This window comes from Triturus cristatus, chromosome 3_1 (assembly GCF_964204655.1).
Source record: "Triturus cristatus chromosome 3_1, aTriCri1.1, whole genome shotgun sequence".
NCBI classification, from domain to species: domain Eukaryota; kingdom Metazoa; phylum Chordata; class Amphibia; order Caudata; family Salamandridae; genus Triturus; species Triturus cristatus.
Window position 1 is genome coordinate 640,986,058 of NC_140583.1, and position 21,712 is coordinate 641,007,769.

The 21,712-nt window shown below is 45.7% G+C and overlaps 1 protein-coding gene across 1 annotated transcript in view; it reads left to right on the forward strand.

Moving 5' to 3' along the window:
• MEGF11 (multiple EGF like domains 11) overlaps nucleotides 1–21,712 on the forward strand; it is a 1,813,102-nt gene that overhangs the window by 1,169,082 nt on the left and 622,308 nt on the right. The window contains exon 10 of the mRNA XM_085644629.1: nucleotides 5,941–6,115. Within this exon, the coding sequence (XP_085500755.1) occupies nucleotides 5,941–6,115 (175 nt within the window). The remainder of the gene's footprint in view (nucleotides 1–5,940; nucleotides 6,116–21,712) is intronic.

Genomic DNA, 21,712 nt, shown 5'->3' on the forward strand with positions numbered 1-21,712 from the left:
AGGTGAGAACAGGAGTAGCTGAGACAATCCGAAGATAACTACCCCTCCCAGAGACAAATATGTCTAATTTAATCTCGCATTTTCAGAATTGAAACATTTGTCAATTCCGTTTACCACAGAATCATTGTCCCTACTCATTTATCTCATACTGATAACAGCCATTGTCAAAGCCAATAAGCCTGCCTTGTTTTTAGACCTATGTCCATTATGTTTTATAGGCCTGGATGCAATCAAGATAAAATCACAGAATGATACCCAAATATTTGTCAGGTGACATGGTGTGTGAAGTACAGTACTCTAGTTTACATGCTTTAAGCCATGCCCTTAATTACAAAGATACGCTTCTAGGACAAGATTCTTAGTTACAGTTCTTGAGCTGACAAAGCCACCCCTTATCCTTTACATGCCACCTATGCCAAAGGTGCCCCTGTACCACGACAAACACAAAGCTGTGTCCCTCCGCACACACCCTCACCTAGCCAAGTGTCACTTATTTAACTAGACCCAAAAGATTTCCACCCACACCTAATAAAAAAAATGTAAGAGGGCTAATTAGCGTGTAGATGGGACATGGCTTCTTTCCAGTCCATCACTGTCTGGTGTGCCGTGTATTCACCTAGGAACCTTTAGGACTGGGCTTCTAGAATATAACCAGTGTATGAATCGTGTGCTGGTTGCCACGTGTACGTGAGATATTGCCTCGGAATACAGCATGCTTTTTTCAAACAAACTCAGAGGGTTCATAGGCCATCACTAAGATGTGACCTACTGGTCAGCAGGGGTTCAGATCCCGCCCGGCAAGGTCAACTCAGCCTTTCTGACTAACTCGATGAATACCAAACATTAACCAGTACTATTTTCACACAAATAAAGTTCTAAGTAAACGGCTACGGATAAATCAATACAGAATGAATTCTAAAATGCCCTCAATCATTAGCTGTGAAAGCAGAATGCTTTTTTGACAGTTTTTTTTCTCACAGCACAAAGGCTAACCATTTGCGTCATTATTTCTTCTGAACCCCGACCACAGCGAAAGGTGAAATGGTGAGCAGTTCCTTGTTCAGAGAAAAAGTGACACCCAGGTCCCCTCAGGCTTGACCTGTGGGCGGGAAGCAGAGGTAATAAAAAGCACCCTGTGAATGCCCGCTGGGAGGACTCGACAGCAAACACTGCAGATAGGATAACTGTGAAGTAAAATGTGACTGCGTCTGACCTCTCAGCCTGAATCGTGGTGGGCAAAGCAGCGCCCCCTGTGTCTCTTACCAAGTCTGCACCATTGTTGGATATGAACGAGCGAACAAGAGAACACACACACCTTTCTAGTCCTCTAGACATACCTTACTCCCACACTCACCCCCACCATCATTACTAGAGCCCCCACGCCCCCAACACAGCCACTTCCTCAGTGTTACCCAGACTAGCGCACGTGGCCCAAGGTATGCAAAGCCATGCCGAGGTAAGTCAACACGCGTGCTATGCACAGATGTCATTGATTTGGTTCCAAGTCTCAGGCAGCACAAAACGATGGAATGTAGTGCAGCTGCAACTAATTACTAGCGGCTGAGATTAATTCAGGCAGGCCACTCCCACCCGTCCCTTTTTTGTTTCCCTCGATCAATCAGCGACCCCGGATTTGTCCTAAGGCACCACTGGTACAGACCTTGCTATCTCGAGTGTCAGGGGTGACGAAGGCTGGACAATTATAAAGTAAATGCGGCTCTCGGATCCCTCTGTAGATTCTAGGGCTTCCAGTCCTTGCCCATCCGGTTGGCTGGCCCCTCAACCGTAAACAGGAGGCTATTCAAGGGATAAGGGTGGGGAAAATGGTCAAGAAGGTGGCGACATTGCCTGTCCGATGGTCCCTGCTGTCATTTTTGTTACACCAGCTTGCACTACCCCGGACATTCGGACACACCAAATCCACATGAATAGCCCGGTGAAAGGGGGTATTGCCCGTCACTCACCCTGCCCAGATACAGCTCGTCCAGCCGGTCGTCGGTCCACTCTTCCACGTCCAGCCTCTTCTGTAGCTCCTTGCGGTCATATTTGACAGTCACTCGAGCTTGGCACTTCTGGATGCCCCCGTGGCCCCCCGGGGACCGGTTCCCCCTGCACGGGGAGGAGTGCAGCTTGCCCAGCACCCGCTTTCCCAGCTTCTGGGCTGCCATCGGATGGAGGGGACCGCGAAGTGATGCACCTCTGCTCTGCCGGTTCTAGTTCTCCAGGTGCGTCTCCGGGCTTTCATCCAGTGTAGAGGCCCGGTACTTTATGAACTGTTGGGATGTTGCAGCGAAACATGAACAGTGAGTGCAAGGGCTAGATGAGGGCAGTCCGGTGAAGAGGGCGGCATCCAATGTATACTCCGGGTGTATTTAGGTTAAAGGTTCTGTGTACTGAGGGTGCGGACGGAATACTGTGCAAGCACTCGTATGTCGTCATGGAAGTCCTGCTGGTGAAGGCGCTATAAGTGTGCGTCCAGGTTTACTCCTCTGTTCCCTCCCTAGCCCCACTACTCTATTCCAGAGCTCTGTTCAGCACTCTCATCGTGGTCTGCCTCGCAGCCTGCATTTACAAGTGCTCGCCATGACGTATTTGCTCGGCTTTTTCTGCCGTCCTACTAGGACGGCCTCGCCTGCTAAAAGGTTTCTTGTCTTTATGGGGCCATGTGTTTGGCCCCATAAAGATAAGGAACCTTTTGCGAAGAAAGTAATTCAGGCGAGCCCATCCAAGTGGGACGGCTCAAAAAGCCGAGCAAATACGTCATGCACAGCTCTGTTCCAATGGCTGGCCACCGTTTACCATAAACGGTGACGCCAGCCAATGGAAAAGATGGTCGGGGCTTGAAGCCCCTTACAGAAAATACCCATAAACATTAAATCTCGCCAACGAGACTGCGCATGCGTGCAGCCTACGCCAGGCGAGACCTAAAAAACTAACATGATAATAACTAATGTTATTATCATTTTAGTTTTCCTTCCTGCTTAGGAGCCGAGCGGGCGGAGCTGGGTTGTCCAGAGCAGAGGCCAGGGGGAGGAGTGTTAGGCACACTCTAAAGTGCGCAGGACGGTTTGGCCGGCCCACTTGGGTTAATTCTCATTCTCCGGTGAGGGTGGGCAATCAATTATGCACCCCTCGGAGAAGTAATCATTTTTTTTCCCATGTGGTCACAGTTCCTTCTTCAAAAAAAAACTATTGATAGGAAAACGGGGAACTGATAACAATTGTTAATCGCTGGTGTAATTTCAAGTATTTTGTACATTAACCACTGTTTTTGTAAATATTGCTGCACTGTTTTGTTTGTTTATCCACATTATTTATGTATGAAAATCACGTTTTGTACCCAATATGTATCGTATCTCAGCCAGGCATGAAGTGAATGTCTATAAGAAACATGTTTGAATTCATTATGAAAGAAATGTAATTCACATATCATAAGCATATGAACCAAGTCGTCATTGTTTTTTTCCGCACAAAATAAATAGCGGTAAAACACACAACCAGGTACTCTTTCTTGTTTGCACTATTTAATATTCGTCCATATCTGGTTTGCTGAGGACGAGAACCCCCCTTTTTGTATACCTTATGCTGGAAGCAGCGTGAGGACTGGCCTGAGCGGGCTGAAAAGACGCTTCATTCAGGTCAGGGAGTCTGTGGGGTTTCTCCAGCCCGGCTGTTCATACAGCCAGATTAGAGAAACCTAAGTGCACATGTGTGTTTGGCCACACATGGGCATTTAGAGAGTGCTCATAGCTCTCCACCCCCCCTCCCATGCCGCGACCCCGCCCCTCCCTGCACACGCTGGCTGAGCCAAATGCTTAAAAATAAAACGATAATGTAATATACCACTGGGGCGACGCTCCCCGCCGTTGCGGAGGAGTCGCCCCTGATGACGGTTGTACTCCTGGTTGTGTTGTGTACTGACAGAGACTGTCAGGTCACAGCTTGTTGCCTCCAGAGTGGACTCCAGTGACGTAGTTTGCACAGCGGTGGAATATGTTGATAACCATTAAGTGCACTTATCAATGCGGATATCGAGGGATGGGGTTTATCAAGGCGGGTGACACAGCCTTTCGATCTCTGTAGTGCGTGGTGCATTAGTACGCTGAGCTATCCTACCGCAAGGGCCTGCTTTAGACCGTGTTATGAATCGGTCCGATAAACCGGCTGGAGCGGGTGTGGGCCGAGCTCCGAACTGCAGATTATAAATCGGCGGCATGTCTGCTCTTACATGCTGGATTTTAACATAAAAATGCAGCAGAATTTCAACAATTCAGGAGACCCCAGCAGCTTCCATGAAAGGAAAAACAGAATATTTGTGGACAGAGAATATAATATAGTATAATTAATTTGTTTTATATCACCCATGGGGAGGGGGGGTCCAAAAATGTTGTGAGTGGAAAATCTGCATCTCAAAGGCCACGGTGACCGTCCCCTCCGGCGGTGCTCCCGCTGCAGTTCGTAATTCGTGGCTAATGATGTAGCCCTAGGCCACAGCGAATGCTGTGCAAACCTGGCACCAAAAGTCAGCCCGAGGGCACGGCTGCGGGGGAGACGAATGTGCCAAAACCTCTCTCCAGTGTTCAAACCCGGGAACTGTGCTTAGGTGAGGCAGGGCGTGCGAGTGAGGGGGGCAGGCGCACCCCGAGAGCCCTAGCGAGTGCACAGATGTGCACTGTTAATGAGTCTGCACGCGCTGTGGATGGGGGCTATCATGGTAGGGATTCGAAGTGACATCAATCCCCGTGGCAGGCAGTGGATACCAGGCAGCCCATAGCATGGGATGGGATGCTTCCGTTGGCAGCCCAGAGCAGCAGCGCACGCGCAGGAGGTGGCAGAAAGTTTATTTTCTGTGCATTGGGGACAGCATGTTATCAAATGTATGTCAAGGCTCGGGCAGAAGCCGCTCCCCAGTCGCAGCAGTGATAGATACGCGGTACATTTTTACTGGCATTTACTACGTTTATCCAGGAATGTTCTAGTGGTAAATGCCAGTCCTCTGGGGGTTAGAGATTGGCAGTTTTTCCGTTCACCCTATTTAGAATGTATTGATGACCATGCACTATAATTAGGGATGACGGGACATCCACCATTTTTGGCGGATGCCCCCTTCTAAATGCACACTTTTATCACACACCTGCCATTTTCATTTGGACATGTTTTCCAGTTGATCAGCAGAGGAGTATCTTGCACAGACACCTGGGGCAGGGAGAATTCCCGGCAGTCACTGCGGCATACAGAACTAACAAAAACATGTTGTGGCGAGAAGAGGTTATTGGGAGGGTGGAGTCAGGGGCGCCTTCGTCTCGTCTGTCGCTCTCTGACGTGTGTGCAATCAAATGTCCTTGATCGTCCTTGCTCTGGCCGACCTAGCCTGTTAGCAGCGAGGGACACCTCAGGAGGGTCCAGAGCAGGGAACCCCTGGGCACATTGAGATCGGAGGGATGGGTGGGCACAGTGACTGTGGACAAAGCTGGCAAACATTTTGTCCTGCTGCAGTTTATTTTTTTTTTAATTTTTTTTTTATTTCAAATACTTTTTTGATTTTCAAAAAGAAAGAGGAAACAAGAGCGATCACCTTGTCAAGGTTAAAACATCATATAGATAAAACAAACAGTTCACATATATAAAGCATATATTGAAATATTTAGTCTTATAACGAACACATGGAGGCTGTTCACTTTTGCTCAACTTCACTTGCTGGACATATTTTTCAGAATAAAAGTGTTTGTATAGGTGGGCTTTACCCCTTCAGATCTACTTGTAAACCTCACAAACTTTGGGGGGAAATCCCCATTTTGCTGAGAATACGCGTCCCACAATCATGGTAAGCCTGGGGGCATGTCGGTGATCCACTGTCACAGTAGATATGGTGCAAACAGTCTTGTGTTGTTTTTGTCTATTATTGTCATGGTACATGTGCCTCTCTCTCTCCGGTTGCAGCTGCCACCCCTTGTCCGGAGAGTGCACCTGCCGGGCGGGCTGGTCCGGCCTGTACTGTGATGAGACCTGCTCCCCCGGGTACTACGGGGAAGGGTGCCACCGCATCTGCTCCTGCCAGAACGGGGCCGACTGTGATGGGGTGTCCGGCAAGTGCTTCTGTGCCCCGGGATATGCGGTAAGTGTGCCGCAGAAGCAGTCCCACGGGGGGAATACGCATCTTTAATGGCACTGCATAGCTTATGGTAGTATTACATTTTAATTGCATGCATATGTCTTCACAGTTCATCAAAACACATATTCCTGCATAAAAACAGTAAGATTAAAACCCAAAGCGTTTTATCCACCATGTCCGACACTTTTATGTTTGCAAATCCTAATAAAATATTGAGTCTAAACGTATTTTTCTTTTGTGAGCAGTCCGGGAAATAAGCCACGAATATTTAGCTGTCTGTGTATTCAGCACGTGATAACTTCTGTTTTTAAATGAAATTCGGATGTAGGATGTGGCTTCAGTTTCTGAAATGTGTGCTGTGGAAATGACCGCCTTTGTTGTTTCAAAGGAGGGCGGCGGATCACAAACATGTGTAAGGTCACTCTGAAGTGTCTGGCAACATATGCAACATCGATCCAGCCAGGGCACAAGTCCTAAAAAAAGAAGTGGGGGGACGCTGTCACCAGAAGTGACGTCACAACAGGAATCTCATGGGTATTCATATGCCTTTAGATGAAAGGTGGTCTGCACCCTACCTCGCGGAGGCTGCGTTTAATCCCGCCGCAGTGAATGCAGGTAGACAGACGTTCTAAATAAGCTCTGATCTCGCTCCAGAGAGGCCAAAGAGTGAAGTCCAGCTTTTGGGCAGGGGGGACGGCATCCACCCGTTAAAACCTGGTAAAATAAGTGGGGGGACGCCGTCCACCCGCGTGGTACCCCGACTCGAGCCCTGGATCCAGCACAGGCGCCGTAAGCCCGTGCTCTGCAGACTGGCGCTCTTGGTACCTGCCTCGGTAGGGCAGCGCGACTGGTGCGGCCGCCCTGGGCGCGGAACTGGGGCGAGGGCACTGACCTCAGGGGGGGGGGGGCGCTCTGTTTAGCAATAACTTGCGATTTAATAACACCTTCAGCAGAGTTCCCTGTGTGTCCAGTTTTCAGGCAGCAATTAAAATGTCAAGATAACTCTTGTGATTGATTTTTCTTCAAGAGAGAGGGATCAGAGTTTTGTTTAGGGACCGTTTTGACTCGACATAAAGTAGCGCAGAGGGTTAATATGCCTGCTGCAAAGAACTCGTACCATGCAGATCAACAGATCTGTATATTATGTGGATAGCTGAGTGGATTATTGCTTTTGTCACAGAGATCATTTTGTTACCGCAGTTCATAAGATAATACCATAATATAGAACAGTGACTGTTAGGAACTGTCATCAAAGAGCTGCATGCAAACCGCATAAAATAGGTTAGGACGTTATGGTTTTTCCCCAGTCTTTCATTATCTATTCCTAATGTTACTGAAAAGTGTTTGTTTGGATAGATATACACTCTTATTAGTAAAGCCAGCCTTTATCAGAGATTTAAAACAAATGACGTGAGAGGGGCTATGGAGAGATGAGGGGCACTTTTGCCTGGTGGTCATTGGGAAATCCAGGGAGGTGGTCATGGGGGCAAAAATGATTGTCACACTGTGGACCAACAGCTCTAAAGTCTAATGGCTAATGTCTTTGCAGTCTATAGATAAGTACTTCGTCATCATTGAAACCCTATTGGTACTGTGGACGGTGGCACTGTAGACTACTCACAGCGCTAGCTATTTTGAATGTATCTTGTTTCCACAGTCTTACAAAGTAGCCCAGTTGATTTTCAGCCTTAAAATTTGGTTCGGTCTGTCATTATTCCAGCAGAGCTTTTAGTTTGCTGTCTCTAGAGACTCGGGCAGAAAGAATCTCCAAACAAGTCTTGACTGCAGATTAAATACAGAACACTTTCAGTTTCAAGGTGTACACATTAAATTGCTTCTCCAAAGCAACACTGGTAGGGCATAGTCTGATTGCTAGGTGGATCTCGAATATTGCTAGATGGATCACAAATATTGCTAGGTGGATCACGAATATTGCTAGGTGGATCACAAATATTGCTAGGCGGATCACGAATATTGCTAGGTGGATCACAAATTGTGCATTTGGCTAAGCACACTGCTTACTCCAGTGCTGACCCTTCATGGTCTTTTTGTGGTTGCCTTTTTAGGTCTCGCCTACTAGGCAGCACAAGCCTATTGTGAACGTGGGATTACAGCCTGCCCATTGCCTACCCTTGGTTGTCTGCAGGGGCGCAACGCAATCCTACAAGGGGTCCGTAATCCTTCAAAGGGGCCCCATTCAGCCCGAGGGCAATGATTATCTGTGCGATCTGGGTGACTTGGGTGCCTCTCGTCACATTTATGTGTGGAGGCATCATTTTATGTTGTGCCACTGGCTGACTTTATTGTCATTCTCATTGCTAGCTTCTCATTCACGACCTGCCTTCCTCCTCTTATATTTCCCCCATCTACCACAGCATTTCCCTTTTTACCATTCTTTTGATTGACTGACTTGTATCCTCCCTCTACGCACTTTTATGGAACTGCTTTTTTTCTTTGGATTACTCACTCCATGAGAGTGACGCTTCTACCCCACCAAATACCCACTCCCATGCCCAACGTTTGGCTCTCTCCCTTGCATGCTGCTCGCTCTCTCTTCCTAGTGAGCTTAACCCTCCCAATCTCTCCCTGTTCCCCATCTCCCTGTTGCTCTCTCGCGCGGTCGCTCCTCTCCCATTCCAAGTGTTGCACTTTCTTCCACATGCAGCTCTCTCCCTCTCATGTGCTTTTCCCCTCCACACTGTATTATTCTCCCCATTGAGTGCTTCTTCCTCTGCCATACGTATTGCACTCCTCATGTCCTGCTTTTCTCCCCTGCTTCTCCCTCACTTCTGTGCTAAAATATGTAAGTTTATTTGCCGATCCATCTAGGATCGATAAATCAAAAAAAGAAAATAGCATTTGCGTCATTCACTGGGTATGTGCACGCGTGGTGAAGCATGCGCGCCTACAGAGTTATGTGATCGGCAACAGAGGCCGAGTTATGTTTTTTTTCTTCGTTTTTTGTCATTGCTGTCTAGAATAGTGCCCAACATTGGCAAAGTTAATAGGTCTAAAAAGTGAGCCCTATTTGCTTTGCCATTGCTTGTTACATATGGTCCTAATCAGGAGCATAAGCGTTAGCTCTAAAGTCATTGTAAAAACATTACAAAGATGCCACACTCGTGTATTTGAAGGGCATTATTTCTTTGACTGTTCTGAAGGGAGGCCATAGAGAACCCTGTATCATAGTCTTTCTGTACACATGTGTTCCAGCTGTCAGTAGTCCGTTAGCAACTCGTGATTTTCACAGATCAGTCAGAGTTCATGCACATCTCCTTTACTTGCCCCTAAAAATAAGTATATTTTTATTATAAGTTTGAATGTTCCAGATGTTAAGATCGAATGTTTTCCTCTGCAACAGTATTTGGGTAAAAGCTTGTGATTTTGAGCCTCCTGCTTGCGTGAGGAACATCAGACACCAGTCAATGGCTTCTGGTGAACTTTTAAGTGGGCTGGTCTTCAATAGTTCCCAAGTTTGTCTGAACGATTGAGCACAGCTCCTCTTGGTGGGTTTGAAGGGGATGAAAGAGGTTGCAAGCAGGGCCGGCTTTAGCACTGGTGGCGCCCCCCAATGACCACCTCCGCTTCGGATTCCCTCCCTACAGTCTCCATAAACTCTCTCTCAGATGCATTTAATTAATTTTATAGCGTCACTCATAAAAGTGAAGGGTGTCAGAGCACTTTACATAACACACAGGTTACACAAAGACAATCAATCATAAGTGTGGAAATCAGTGTATAGTAAATGTGACATAAGAAAGAGGACAAGGGGTGGATTCACGTCATCCATACAGGTATGCAGTATAGCTGAAGAAACACAACTCTGAATTTAAAATGTAACACAATGGATTGGGGCTCTCTTTAATAGCAAGATCTGATTTGTACCCAAATGAACTCTTTTTTGAAAAATCCATACTCTCTAATCTATACCTTGAAGTCTGCACGCAGTTCTGTGATGACAGTTAATAGCTCACTGTAAAGTGCAACTAACAAAAGGAAGTCTCTGACAAAAGCAGTAACCCACTGACCTGTTTACATTATATTCAATTTGTGATCTGCAAGGTACATGTTCTTTGCAGCAGGCATATTAACCCTCTGTGCTACCTTACTATGACTCAAAAGTTCCACGAGTAAAAACTTCAACTAGACAAAACTCCGATCTTGCCAGGAAGAACATTAATAGCCAGAGTTTTCTTGACATTTTAATTGTTGACTGAAAATTGCTGGAGGCCAGGAACGCGTCAGCAGGTGCTTTTAAGCAAACAGGCGCCCCCGTGTGAAGTCAACAAACGGTGCGGTGGCACCGGTTGCACCGCCCTAGAGCCGGCCCTGGTTGCAAGAGATGCCGAGTACATCTCATACAGAGTCACCTGCTCTCTCTTTTGCCATTATAGGTCAAGGAAAGCGTGACAGTGTTTCCCAGAATATAGTGCCTGAGAGCGAGACATCCAGGTTATGACTGTGCCTTAGAAACCCATGACTGTGTTCAAGCCACCCTGCTAATCATGTCTCAGACTCCCCAAGGTCTAAAAGTGAGACCCCCAGAACACTGTGCCTGGGTGCGAGCCATCCAGACACAGAAGATGCTTCCAAGACACGCTGGTGCCGGGGTCTAAGACACCCTGAAGACTCAGAAAGGACAACCATAGAGACTTTTGTAATTGTGTCTGAGGTGCCCCGAGGACTCAGACTAAGACACCAGAGGACTGTAAGTGAACATGAGGTACCTCGAGAACTTTACCTGGGATGGTGACATCTGGAGGATGACCACGCCTAAGATACTCAAAGTTTCCACGACACCCTGCTGATTGTGCCTGAGACATTCTGTGACGTAGACTGAGACACAGTGCTTAATTTGTAAAATATGAAGTGCAGGTGCTCAAATGTTTGTCGGAGGCCACCCCCACTTTTTGCTGGCTCCACCCACTTACTCTATTAGCTCCACCCACATCTTCAACTGGCACTGAGAAAAGTCAAATATAATACCCGATCTGAATTTCAGAAAGGGAGCCTTCTTCATAGTAAGGTTTTGATAGGAGGTTCCCCGTGAACCATTTTGAAAAAGATTAAAGCAAAAGTGCATTTAAAGAACAGTTTTGGAATAAATTAGCTAAAACCACTAATGCATTGAAAAGGGAAAATGTCAGTGCTCTGTGTGCTGATTTGGGGAAAGGACAATACTGGGGGTAGGGCATGCCATTTTTAACAGAGTCTATGAGTTCAAAGATACAACTTTGACATAGCTTAAGTTATGTGACAAAATAAAACAAAATGTTGTGAAAACACTAGTCCAAACAGATAAACTGAATAAAATCATGCAATACACTTGAATGAGTCAGCCACTGTCACTTTCAGTGGCTGAAGGGGTATTGGGTTAATCAGTATAGTAGAGTATTCCGTTAAAGCGATTACTTTTAGAGAAACAAAAATAAAAAGGATGATTACCAATTGGGCTTGTTACTATAGCTTATTCCCCTGGAGCTATATGTGCATTTATTAGACATTCAGAATAGTAAAAAAAAAACATGGAACTATGTAGTTCTGTATGACACAGACAACACAGAGATCAGAAAAGAAGCATATGTTCAAAATATAACTTTTTAATTAAAGATTTGTATCTTAACATAAAGCAAAGAAAAATGTGATCCAAAAAGTCCTTGAGGTACCTAGGCCAAAGGAATAGGTAGTGGCTGGGCAGTTTGAATTTGACCTTATCCTAAATAAGTCATACCTATTATTAGTGCAAAATGACCATAGTGCCATACAAAATGTAATTATATAAAAAAAAATAACTAAAAATAAAATATATAAATACAAATAAATACATGTTCTAAAATGAAAAACAAGTTAAGTCTTATAAAAACAAAATAAATAAAATATATTAAATAGAACAATAAATATAACATCCAAAGAAGGAAGAGACATAAATATAACAAAATATTAAATAAATTGACACTGTCAACAAAGTGTTCTAAATGCAAATAAATAACCTATATAAACTAGAACAATTAAATATCCAAACACAGTAAAGCCTAACTTTTCCAAAACATTGCAATGACACATTTTTTCAGTCGGAATGGGCTACATCTATTTTTCTAGAAAAACCCAGAAACAGTCTAAATTGCTAGTGCATTCCAAGTCTTCCTCTTTCCTTGCTTTACTCCTAGTGTCAACCCTGGCAAGTTTTGTTAGACCAGCCCCCTTACGGTGTGTAGCAAGCGAGCGCAGCAAGCTTAATGACTGCTAGAGGTGTTTGCATGGGGGGAATTCTCCCTTCAAGAACATTTTGTAAAAAGAAAATCCAATAGTGCACAACACATTTTCCATTACATATTTAGCTGTATTAACTTTCAAAGCAAAGTGAATCGTAAATGATCACCTGACATAAGCAACCATGCCAGAAAGCATGGAAATCTCACACATAAATACTCAGACAAGGAAGCATGGAAACATCACACAAAGGCCCCCAGGACAGAAATCATGGAAACGCCACACAAAGGCCCCAGGCCATAAATCATGGAAACATCACACAAAGGCACCCAGGACAGAAAGCATGAAAATGTTAAAGAAAGGCACTCAAGCCATTAGCCATGTCCTTCTACATTTCAGAAACAACATATGGTAGGAATCGGATTGAAGGATTCCCTGAACCAGCATTTCCCTTTTAGCTGCGCTTGAAAATTACGGATCTCACTGCACTCCACACTGCCGCCCATCTGTAGGAGTGACCACCACTCCCTCTATGAGAGCCAGGCCAGCCAATAAGCCAAATGCACCCGAGGCCTGCTGATTGCTATCTTGAGTTAAAGCGTACCGCTAGGGCCGGCCGGCATGGCGGCTTCAGGTTACTACTAGGCCAGGCACCAGGCAGGCAGGCAGGCACTGGTCTGGCATTCAGACAGTGAAAATGAATGAATCAGACATCGGACTCCGACTATGAGGATCCTATAATCGCCGTATTCGTATATTAGGGAGCCGCCAGAGCCGGGTGAGCTGCCTGCAGCCTGCCTGCTTCCAGTTCCACTGTCCACGCCGGTGATCTACAAGTTAGAACCAGACCAATGCCATCACGCCAGGCCCGGCTTCAGGAATTTTTATTTGGATGGGCCAAGGGTGCATTTGGGTGGGCCACTGCGGGCTCGATTTGTCGCATATATGTCTAGCCAGGCCTTCTACAGGGCCCTCCTTTATCCCTTCTTAGTCTTACAAGGCCCAGTAAAACACACTCTTTTCCAGATCTCTTTCTAAATGTTATCACTCTCAAAAAGTGTTTTTTCCATGTAATGTTCCTTTGATGGGAAGAGGAGGTTTCTGAGGTGGGAGTATTAGTCAAGTGACACTTCTCGGGCTCCCTCTGTGCGAGCCTTCAGGGAGTATCTATCTTCATTACAATCTCCTCCACCTGACCCCGGACTCTGCAACGCACCCCCTTACAGGCTTGATTATCCATTACTCCTCTCAGTGCACCTTATCTCACAGCTGACCTTGGGCCCCAGCCCCATATCAGCCACCATCCAGCTCCACTTTCCTTTTTCCTGGTAAAAACATTAGTAAAATCACCTTCAAATTTAAACCATTGAATATAGCAGTAAATATATTTAGCACACACTTTAATGTTCCACAGTAGCCCATATGACCCGACTGCTAATTAAATAAACAAAAACAGAAAGGCCATGACAGGGCTGGCTTTTTTGTGCCGCACCAATGACCTCTTTCTCTGTAAATACCTTGACTACCACCTTCCAACAGTGCCCCTGACCTCCTCCTCGGATTCCCTCACTGCCACACGCCACAAGTGCCCCTCATCTCCCCATAACCCCTCCCCCTCATGACCTCCTCCTCGGATTCCCTCGCTGCCACCCTCCACCAGTGCACCTCATCTCTCTGTAGCCCCTCCCCCTCATGACCTCCTCCTCAGACTCCCTCACTACCACCCTCCAACAGTGCCCCTCATCTCTCCCTAGCTTCCCCCTCCACCCCATGGCCTCCTCCTCAGATTCCCTCACTGCCACTGTCCAACAGTGCCCCTCATCGCTCCATAGCCCCTCCCACTACCTCCTCCTCGGATTCCCTTACTGCCACCCTCCAACAGTGCCCCTCATCTTTGCGTAGCCCCTCTCTCATATGCATTTCATTTGTTGTATAGCGCTACTCATATCACTGTAGTCAGTACTTTACACCACGCACACATTATACAGAGACAATGAATCATACCAGTATGTAAATTAATCTACAGGGAATGATAAGCCAATGAAGATTACAAGGTGTAGGAATCACGTCATCCATACTGGTGGGCAGTATATGTTAAGAGGGTTTGGTCTGGGGAAACACAACCTTAGGATTTAAAGAGAATTCCATGGGGGTCAGCTTTACTGATAAAAATGTATATCTGCCCAAACATACTCATTTTAGCAACATTAGAATAATGAAAGACTGGGGAAGTTCTAACTATATCACAAAACAAAAAAAGCGAAGTTCTAACCATACCATTCATGTTTGTATGCAGCTCTTTGATGGCAGTTCATTGGTCACTGTCCTATGATAGGATTGTAACTTCTGAACTGCAAGTAACACAAGAATCGCTGTCACAATGACAGTAACCCACTGAGCTTCCACATAAAATACAGTTCATCTGCACTTAAATGCTAACAGACAAATGATTGCTCTCCAGCAGGATCATTAATCCCCAGCGTTATCTGGGCATTTTGTATTGTCTTATTGTTGTCCTGCATCGGCCACGATATTGATAAAAACTGTTTAAATAAAGCATACACAAAGTATATGCCTTGCTGGGCCTGTGCAGATTTAAAAAAGAAAAACTAATAGTAACACATTCTCTTACCAACTCCATTAGTCAAACTTAGTGCCATAGCCTGATGTAATAAGCAGCTGCAGAGGTCAGGGGAGGTGAATAGGAATAAACAAACGTATTTTCTCCTGCACTGCATAGGAAAAGAAATATCCATGCAGCAGAACAGTAGGCAGAGGTTACCGTTGTCAATGAAGGGATTTGTCGCCTTTCGCCATGTGGAGATGAAGGGGTGAAAAAATAAACAAAGCCTCTTTAACGTGTAAATGGTCTTGTAAAGACCTGTGAAGTACTCGGGTTCGGCTGTGATCATCTCTAAAACTGTCTGCGTGTGTGCACGCGCGGGAAGCTTTCTCAGCCCGGCTGACACACATAAGGGCGGCGGGGGGGGGGGGTGAGGGGGGGGGGTGGAGGAGGGGACGGGAGGGGAGGGTGTTTGAAGCACTTTGTTTGACCGTAGAACCGGGCCTGCATCACGCTACCGAAAAAAAAAAAACGCGTTGGTGAAGGCACCGCATAGCATTGGAATCCCTAGTTAGCTCGCTTCGCTTTACTAAAGATAGTTACTGCTTAACTTAAAAGTGCTTAAAGTTGAAACTTCTAAGTGCTAATCTTACCGTTACTCGTGTGGTGAAGCAGGTCGGCTGGGTCACACACACACTCAGTGCTGGCTGGCACTGCTCCCCTGCCCTTTTCGTCGTCGGTTGGACCGGGGCTGCCAGTGCCGGGCTGACTCAGTCCACGATGAAGCTGGGCGTGGCAAATTGAAAAAAATGTGCGCGCACAGCAGAACCTCCAACCCGGCCCCACAGCCCGCCCAAATACATGTGTGTGTGTATTCTAAACTTCCGCAGCCCGACCACACTGGCAAGTCAACACTGCGTCTGCGATTATCTGCATCTCTGCACTGAAGGGCCGTTCGCCCGCGGCCGCCATGATGATGATGACGAGGACATATTTATATTTATTATGCGAGTGCAATAAATAAGCCAAGGTACATTTGAAAACATCTATCAATGTGGGCGTGCGCAGCAGCAGATGCGTAGACCCTGCCCTAATAATTAAGTGCCGGTGCTAAGCACCGGAAAGCACCGGCACAAATTAAGCACTGCTGAGACACCAATAGAAACTCTCTCTGAAACAGAGACACTCTGAGGACTGTGTCTGAGAGAGACATTCATAGAACATTCCCCAGAAGCGAGACATCAAGCAGATAACTGTGCCTGAGACACCAAGTACTGTTTCCAAGACAACCTGGTAGCCGTGTCTGGGACACCCAAGTACTCAGATTCGGACAGAAACCATGTCCGAGACATCTGGCAGATAGTGCCTGAGAGTTAGGTAGACTGATAGTGAGTACCTGGCTGAGAGTGGGTAATCCTCTGGTTATCTCACTTCCAGGAAAAGTCCTCCAGAAGATTGTGCTCGGAATACTTAGCACTGTTTCCGAGATATGATGGTTACTTTGTCTGAGAAACCCTATGAATCAGAGTGAGACACATGAGACGCTCTCTGCATGTCTAAGATGTGCAGAGTCTGTGCTGTAGAGGTGCATCCTACACATCGGTAACATATAAACATATATCTTCTGCTCTAAAAATTTTAATGTTTTATAGGTCTGTTCAAGAGAAAACAAAAAAAGATGGAACTCCTAATAGATCCAGATTTTATCAAAGCAGGAGCAGCATCACCTCGCTCTTGCGAGAGAGTCCTTTCAATAGCTCTCACTTGTAGTGGTCGGAGCTGGAAGGCATTGCCCATGAGGATGTACGAATGGGCTTGACAAGTCGTGCAAGCTGCCGAATTGGTTGGCAATGAGAGATATTGCCTTCCAGATCATTTCCTCTCTTGAGAACGATAACGTTGATGAGGTGATAGTTGTGACTTACATCGTGGAGCCTTTTGCCAACTTATACTGAGTGCTCTACGCATCCCGGAAGCAGCCTCCCCGAGAGGCCTCCACCCCACTGATTGCAGACTTCCCACCCCATAAGCAGCCTCCCCGAGAAGCCACAACCCCACTGATTGTAGACTTCCCACCCCATGAGCAGCCTCCCCGAGAGGCCTCCACCCCACTGATTGCAGTCTTCCCAACGCCGAGGGTGTTGGCTCGAGACTGCGCTGACTTAGATCGTCCCCTCATGCAAGAGGAATTTGCCTCTACTAGTCAAGATGTGAACTCTGGTAGAAGGCCCCAAGACCCGATTGGGCTATAAGACGGGCCGAAACATGTTGGCATACGGTAGCGGGTACAATTGAACGAATTGAGTTCAAAGAAACCCCGACAATAAGTTTTTACTGATATCATGAGTGCCCAAGAATAAATAGTCTAAAACAGGGTACACTCATAGGTATTTTTAATCTAATCTGGTTCCCTGCTTAACCAGTGGTTCATTTATCTAAGAACTCCCAGTATATCTTTGGTTGAGTCCGCCCGGAGAGTACCATCTTCTCTGGGTGTGGAGTAACTGCCTATGATGAAGCATGTCACTATTATGTGAGTGAGGCTTTTACTTCAATATCTTTGATATTCCACCTGTCAAGTAGATAGTTGAACAACATCTTTCCACTACTCTGAATTTGGTATTTCGCCAATTCAACAGTGGTTGCTTTTTGTGGAAAAAAAAAAAAGTTACTAAGGGAGAACGCAACCACGTGGTTTATTCTCTCCCTCTCTATTTGTGAAATAAGAACTCTGGTAAAACCCTGGGTCCAGATGGGTTTCCTGTGGAATACTATTGCTTTTTTTCAGACCCTCCTGATTTCCCGTCTTCTGGAAAAGTTTCAGGTAGCTATTTCAAAATCAAACTTCCCACCAGAATTCGACCCAACAACCATCGTGATTCTGCCTAAACCGAACCGTCCCATCGATTGACGCGGGTACTATAGACCGGTCTTTTTTGTCAAACTGAGATTAAACTCTATGCCAAGGTTTTAGCCAAATGTTTCCCAAAAGGCTGCCACAATTAGTCCACCCCGATCAATGTGGGTTCATGTCCTACCAAAGCACTACATCCTGCATTCACATAGTCCAAGTAGTTCTCACACACCTTGCCGATCCAGACCACCCTAACCTCTCCTACTCATAGACTTTGAAAAGGCGTTTGACTCTGTGAACTGGAATTTTTTTGACAAAATGCTGGTGAAAACAGGAATAGGACCTACATTCCTATCATATATCTGGCTACTCTACTCAAGTCGATGGGCCCAGTTAAGCGATAGTGGCACTCTCTCTTCCCTATTTCCGATAGGATGATGTACTCGACAATGCTGCCCACTATCTCCCCTTCTCATTTACATTGGCCATAGAGCCCCTGGTGGTATGGATCTCATGTGATGCACGAATATGGGGCTTTAATTGTGGGATAGCAACAGTAGACCGAATTGTTCTCTGCGTGGATGATGGCCTTCTGTTTATTTCTCAGCCTTCCCTCACGGGCCCAGTATTATTCAAGATGCTGTCCCTCTATGCACTGACATCTGATCTACAAGTTAATTCATCAAAATTACTGCTGGTTCCTCTAAGGAGTGGTAGGGATTCAATAGACTGACAGTTCCAGCTGGTGAATTGCAGACTGTTTGCAGTATCTTAGAATCCATATAGCTTTGGAGCCCAAGCTAACCTGGACCCTCAATTTCAAATCTATGGCAGATAAGCTCACCACAGATATTGATAGGTGGGAAAGCTCTCTCTCAATGTTCTCATTAGGGTAGACCTGTTAAAAATAATAGCATTGCCCTAAATGGTGTCTGTCCTTCAAAACTTCCAGCTCCTGATACCCAAGCCCTGGTTTTAACACACCATGGTTAAGATACAATCTTTCCTGTGGCTTAACCAGCCACCCGCCTTGCCTTCGGCAAATATGTTCACTTCCCATATGACTGGAGGATTGGCATGGTGGTTATTTGCATATACTACTGAGCGACCCACATACTAGTAATTAACAAATGGTTGTGTGGAGGGTGGCACAACCCTGTGTTCCTCCTAGAGATCTCACTTAAGGCCTGAGGCAACATCTTGGGTATGCTTTATGAAGACCTCATTCCCCATAACCCAACCAGGGTGGCCCTGCTATCATGGCAGTCTACGCTTAAATCGGTCAGGTGGGACAAAAGGTTCACATTAGAAACACCCCTGTTGAGATGGCGATGGCTGCAACACGTTGCCTCCTTCAATGGATTCCACAGGTGGGAGAAGATGGACATGTCTACAGCTGGTGAAATATAGCAGGTGTCCCATTTGAATTCATTTCAAACACTCCTAACAGAATATTCCCTACACATACCCTAGTTCTTTCGAATTATTCATTGAACAATAATGTGTTTTTAACATTAGTTTTTGGTGCAAAAGTCCACTGATTCCTAATGCTGGAGCCTTTCCCTCTCGAAGTTCATTTTGAATTAGAAACCAAAACAAGCGCTTTCAAGCTGGCAGTGCGAAACTGCTCGAAATTCCAGTCGAACCAAGGCAGTAAGTAAGAAGGGCCGGACTGGGAACTGAAAGCAGCCCTGGCAAAATTTCACAGACCAGCCCCCGTCCGGAGCGTAATGAGTGTGCGCATTGAACGAGCCCGACCGCTACTAGGTGTGTTTGGGGGGGGTTCTCCCCCCAAGAAAACTTTGGAAAAAGACAGACCAAAATGGTGAATTTGACAGCACATTTTTCATTACATATTCAATTGTATCAACTTTCAAAGCACAGTAAATAGTAGATGATGACCTTAAAGAGCACCAGGTTACCCACCCAGTCATATGTACCCATAGACATTAAAGAGCACCAGGCTACCCACCCAGTCATATGTACCCATAGACATTAAAGAGCACCAGGTTACCCACCCAGTCATATGTACCCATAGACATTAAAGAGCACCAGGCTACCCACCCAGTCATATGTACCCATAGACAATAAAGAGCACCAGGCTACCCACCCAGTCATATGTACCCATAGACATTAAAGAGCACCAGGTTACCCACCCAGTCATATGTACCCATAGACATTAAAGAGCACCAGGTTACCCACCCAGGCATATGTAACCATAGACATTAAAGAGCACCAGGCTACCCACCCAGTCATATGTACCCATAGACATTAAAGAGCACCAGGTTACCCACCCAGTCATATGTACCCATAGACATTAAAGAGCACCAGGCTATCCACCCAGTCATATGTACACATAGACATTCTGACAGAGAGCACCAAAAATAGACACAAGTAGTGAATCAGAAAGACCAAAGTAAAAGTTAGACCAGCCCCCACATGGTGTATAGCGAGCAAGCGCAGTGAGCAACCACTACTAGGGGGAGTTTGGGGGTTGTCCCCCCAAGAAAATTTGGGAGACAGAATGGCCAAAACAAAGCTTTTTTCAACACATTTTTCATTACATATTAGATTGTATTAATTTTTAAAGCATAGTAAATGATGACCTTATGGGTTTTAGGCTTTTTTAAAGATGGTTTCAATGTCATAACTTTACAGCATAAAAACTACATTCTGATATTCTTTTTTGTATTTTCAATAGATTGTCACTCATGTTGTTACACATTAAGCACTGACATGTGATGTCACACATGAGCACACAGGCCACTGAGGCCAGAAACGGTGGAAATGTCACACATAAGCACCTAGGCACTGACCCAGGCCTGGTCACACCAGGCCAGAAAGCACGGAAACGCCACACATAAGCACCCAGGCCAGTAAGGATAGAAATGTCACACATGAGCCTCCAGGTCACTGAGGCCAGAAACTGTGGAAATAGCACACATCAGCACCCAGGCCAGAAAGAATGGAAATATCACACATAAGCACCCAGGCCAGAAAGCATGGAAACGTCACACATAAGCACCCCAGCTGCCAGAAGGCATGGAAATGTCTCACATGGCACCCTAGCCAGAAAGCATAAAAAATTCATGGTTTTAAGAAAAGTCTCTTTCGTTAGTACCAGGGGTGAAGCTAGCATGCTAAGATTGAGAGTCAAAGTCTGTACAATTCCTGGTTCTCTTCAGCCCAGCCAAGGCAAGGAAAGAACCGCTATAGTTTCACAGGGTGCATATAATATTAGGCAAGTAATATCAACACTTTGTAGTTTCATAACAGAACTCTACAGGGAATGGGATTAGGTTTGTTTTCTCAGAACTTTAGTGGAAATCTTACATTGGTAAGGACACTGATGGAGTAAAATTGGTCAAAACACCGTAAGATTAAAAGAGTACTTTATCTCTCAACTTCATTCTTTCCTTCGTAACACTCCTAAAGCATCCCTTATCTATAAGCGCCTCCACTCACATGAGTCCACTAGACCTAAATCCAGTGTTGAGCTTCAATGGGAAGTTGACTTCGGATTAGAATGGCCGACATCTCTTTGGGACAAAATCTGGGTAAAGCTGCGTAAAACTTCTAGAGCGGCTTCCCTGACACAATCATTATTTTTTATTTACAATAGACTACTTCTTACTCCTTCCACAATACATAACCGATTTCCCACTACACCAGACAAATGTTGGTCATGTGATTCTCCCAATGCCACCTTATTCCACATGTTATTCCTTTGCAAGCACGTACATGCTTTTTGGTTACAAGTATGGGCTCAAATTAATGTTATCTTTCACACCTGTATTCCTCTCTCCCCGTCCCACCTTTTCTTGGGTAGTTTGTCCCCTGATTGGGACAATGCTGACATGTGCGTTCGTATTGTTGATTTATTATTGGCCGTTGCCTTTCAACAGATTACTGTTAATTAGAAAAGCGCTACCAACATTTCTTTTAAGGCGTGGTGGTATAATGTCTGTCATAA